Genomic DNA, 3,254 nt, shown 5'->3' on the forward strand with positions numbered 1-3,254 from the left:
AGAAATATTGCTCTGCTTTCTCAGTTTCATTCCTCGGGTCCCATCTATGATCTCCCAGTACACAAATCCTGCACACTTCATCTTGAATTAAATGTTTACTGCGGAGATAGCTGGTTTTCCATCCTTGCATATATCCTGTTATCCTCAGAGCTTTTATCCAACCGTGAAATACAGGATCCACTAGTAGCCCTGCTACACCCCTCCCCGCCCTGGCCGCCAAAGCTGCAAGAGCAAGAGGAGGTTCATCACCATCTAGGAGTTCTTCCTGGACTTCTTCCGAGTTTGTAGAAAATTCCTTCAAAAATGAGTCTGGAAAACACTCTTGCTGAACATTATCCGCTGTCTTCTTGTCCAGTTTGAATTCCTTGTACGAAGTTATGGGCATCTCCTTTTTGTCCTTCTTCATCCAAGGCAATCCTTCAATCCAGCACGATCCTTTGGAAACTGTTTCTATCCCTATATCGTGCTCCTTTGTCAGTAAATCCGCCAAATTCTGAGACCCATCTATGTGAAATAAAACTTCCTCCATTGTTCCAGTAGTCCATTCTAACAATCGTAAGATTGTCATGACTCTATTGTACACAAATAACCTCAACTTGATGGTTTCGCTACTGCACCAACTCAGGGCAATTGTTGAATCAGTTAAGTAAATCACCTCTTCTACCTCTGATCCCAAGGAAGATTTAACCATAAAAGCCAATTCTGTGCACAGTAGTATCGCTGATAACTCGTTCCTGGGGATGGTTTCCTTCATCAGCTTTGATTTAGCGGCTAGGAGAGAGCACGACCACATGCCTGGGCTGGTTTCCACCCTTTCAATGAACTTGTTTGCAGCTTCATTTGGAGTTTGCAGCTTCATTTGGAGTTTTATTGGCTCAAAAAAACCACAAGGATCAAATAACTCTGATATTTTTCCAACTATCAGGCTCCTGGTTAATTTGACTCCACTCAGTAACTTCTCTGCATCTAATCTGGTCTTGACTGGTTCTAGGTTTGGTTTACGTTCTCCTCTAAGTTTCTTGTTCAAATTCAGTTCTCCTATCCCTGGTGATAGCTCATCCTTCTCCGGGTCCCACTTATATCCTAGTAGTTTCATGGTTTCTCCATCCGTGCTTGCTTTCTCAGATGGTTTTTCTCCGCTCCTTGCGATAAATTTTAAAGAAAAACCTCCTCTCTTCAGAACTTCCTGCACTGCTTCAATCTGTTCTTCCCTTCTCTGCTTGGAATCCTCTCCAGATAGAATATCATCCACGTACCTATCCTCTCTCAAGCTCTTATAGGCTCCTGGATATTTCTCTGCTAGCATCTCCGTCAGTTTATCCAGCGCAAAACCTGCTTGACCTCCAGTACTAACTATACCGTACCATGCTCGGACCATGACCCAGACCTCTGGTTCCTTTTCCTTATCCAATTCTTCCCTGTACAGGAATAAGGAGAATGGTAGTGATGGATCATCCATGTACAGTTGATTGTACAGCTTGCTGATATCTGAGCTCCAGATAAATTCTGTACATCTACACCTTACCATTATGAAAATCAGGCCAATTCTGTTCTCTCCTTTTGCCAATATCTTGTTCATCCTGGTCATGGAGGGGTCGACCACCATCCTCACAGGCGTTGTAACTGAGTCCATCTTCATCACCAACCTCCAAGGATTGAAGTGTTTGAACTCAGCATTCATTATTAACCCTTTCTTGTCCTCAGGCATGTCATCCAGCTTGATCATGAAACCCTTCTCCACCAGATCCTTGTGCACCTTCCTCATTCCATCCTTGACAATCTCTGATTTTCTACACTGAGTTTTGTAGACCTTCAACGCTTGACTGTAGTNTTAATACACAAATTCCACTGGATGTACTATTCAGTTTATAAATTCTACCGTGGGGGGGGGGGGGGGGGGGAGGGGGGGTCCAAAAATCATTCTCTAGGAATATACCAAAAAGGCTTTTAAAGGGACTGTACAAGTAAATTTTTTTATACCTTTCTCCGATTAATTTCTTATGAAGTCTGTATATCTCTGTGGATGGAACTAGACTGCTTACTGATGGGGCTGGCAGCCTGGCTGTGGAAGGTAGAATACTAGAAAACCGGTATATGGCATCTTGGAAACCGGACTGGGATATTCAAATTAACGCGGTCTCAACATGCCCCGTAAATTTTATAATTATTAGATTTGGTCGTCTTCGACTTGTATAAATTTTAATTAGATAATAAGGTAATGTAAATATAAAAGTATGTTTATAACGTTAAAATATCAATTGCTTGGTATTGGTTGATAGATTATTTATCTATACTGTTTAATTTAATTTAAATTTTGCACAAACTATGCGAAAACGACCAAAACTTATTGCGCTTTATGCACAAAAGATAAGTGAAAATTGCACACATGTTTTCATAATAAGAATTCTTTTCATAATAAGAAATAATTTATAATAATAAATGTTTTTATATTAAACAATGTTTTCATAACAAGAAATGATTCATAATAAGGAATGTTAATATAATAAGAGATCTTCTCATACACGCACCTTTTAGTAAACTATATGAAGCATAAAGTCTGACCGCGTCAACCTTGTTGCACCAGCTAGTCCAGTCCATAGAGCTAGGTACAGTACAAACTGGGACTGGAAAGGTTGACCCGGCTCGGATATTCAAATGTACTACGGCTACCCGTGCATATAAATCTTTTTATAAAAAGAAATTTTTTCACTAAAAGAAATATTATAATGAGTTATGTTTTCGTAATAAGAAATTTTTTATACAAAATTTTTTTTTCATAATAAGATTTTTTTTATTAAAAGAAAGGTTTTCTTCATAATATATATTTTCAGAAGATATTTTCTTCACAAAAAATGTTTTCATAATTTGAAATGTTTTCAAAATTAAACATGTTTTCATAACAAGAAACGTTTTCATAATAAGAAATGTTTTTTAAATTAAAAACGTTCCCAAAATAAGACATGATATATGACAGAACTGTTTTCATAATAAGAAAGATTTCATGAAATAATATGTTTTTATGGCAAAAATGTTTTTATAATAAGAAATACAATAGGCGATTATATGTATACAAAGAGGAAAACTTTTTTTATGTTTTGATTGTTACAAGATTTTTCGAATTACAAGTTTACAAGTAAATAAAAAGAGGCTTTATTAATTGACAGCTTCTCTAGACTTCTATGTTTATGTGTATCCATGATGTTAAACAGCTGTTTCGCTACTTAGCGATTTCCCTAAAGACCTAATGTATATAC

The 3,254-nt window shown here is 37.2% G+C and overlaps 1 protein-coding gene across 1 annotated transcript in view; it reads right to left on the bottom strand.

Annotated features, from left to right (window-relative positions):
- The window catches only part of LOC111695291 (uncharacterized), a 2,522-nt gene extending 757 nt beyond the window's left edge, over nucleotides 1–1,765 (bottom strand). Inside the window, exon 1 of the mRNA XM_023464549.1 lies at nucleotides 12–1,765. Within this exon, the coding sequence (XP_023320317.1) occupies nucleotides 12–1,765 (1,754 nt within the window). The remainder of the gene's footprint in view (nucleotides 1–11) is intronic.
- Between the last annotated feature and the right edge of the window lie 1,489 nt (nucleotides 1,766–3,254).

This window comes from Eurytemora carolleeae, unplaced genomic scaffold (genome assembly GCF_000591075.1).
Source record: "Eurytemora carolleeae unplaced genomic scaffold, Eaff_2.0 scaffold95, whole genome shotgun sequence".
NCBI lineage: Eukaryota > Metazoa > Arthropoda > Copepoda > Calanoida > Temoridae > Eurytemora > Eurytemora carolleeae.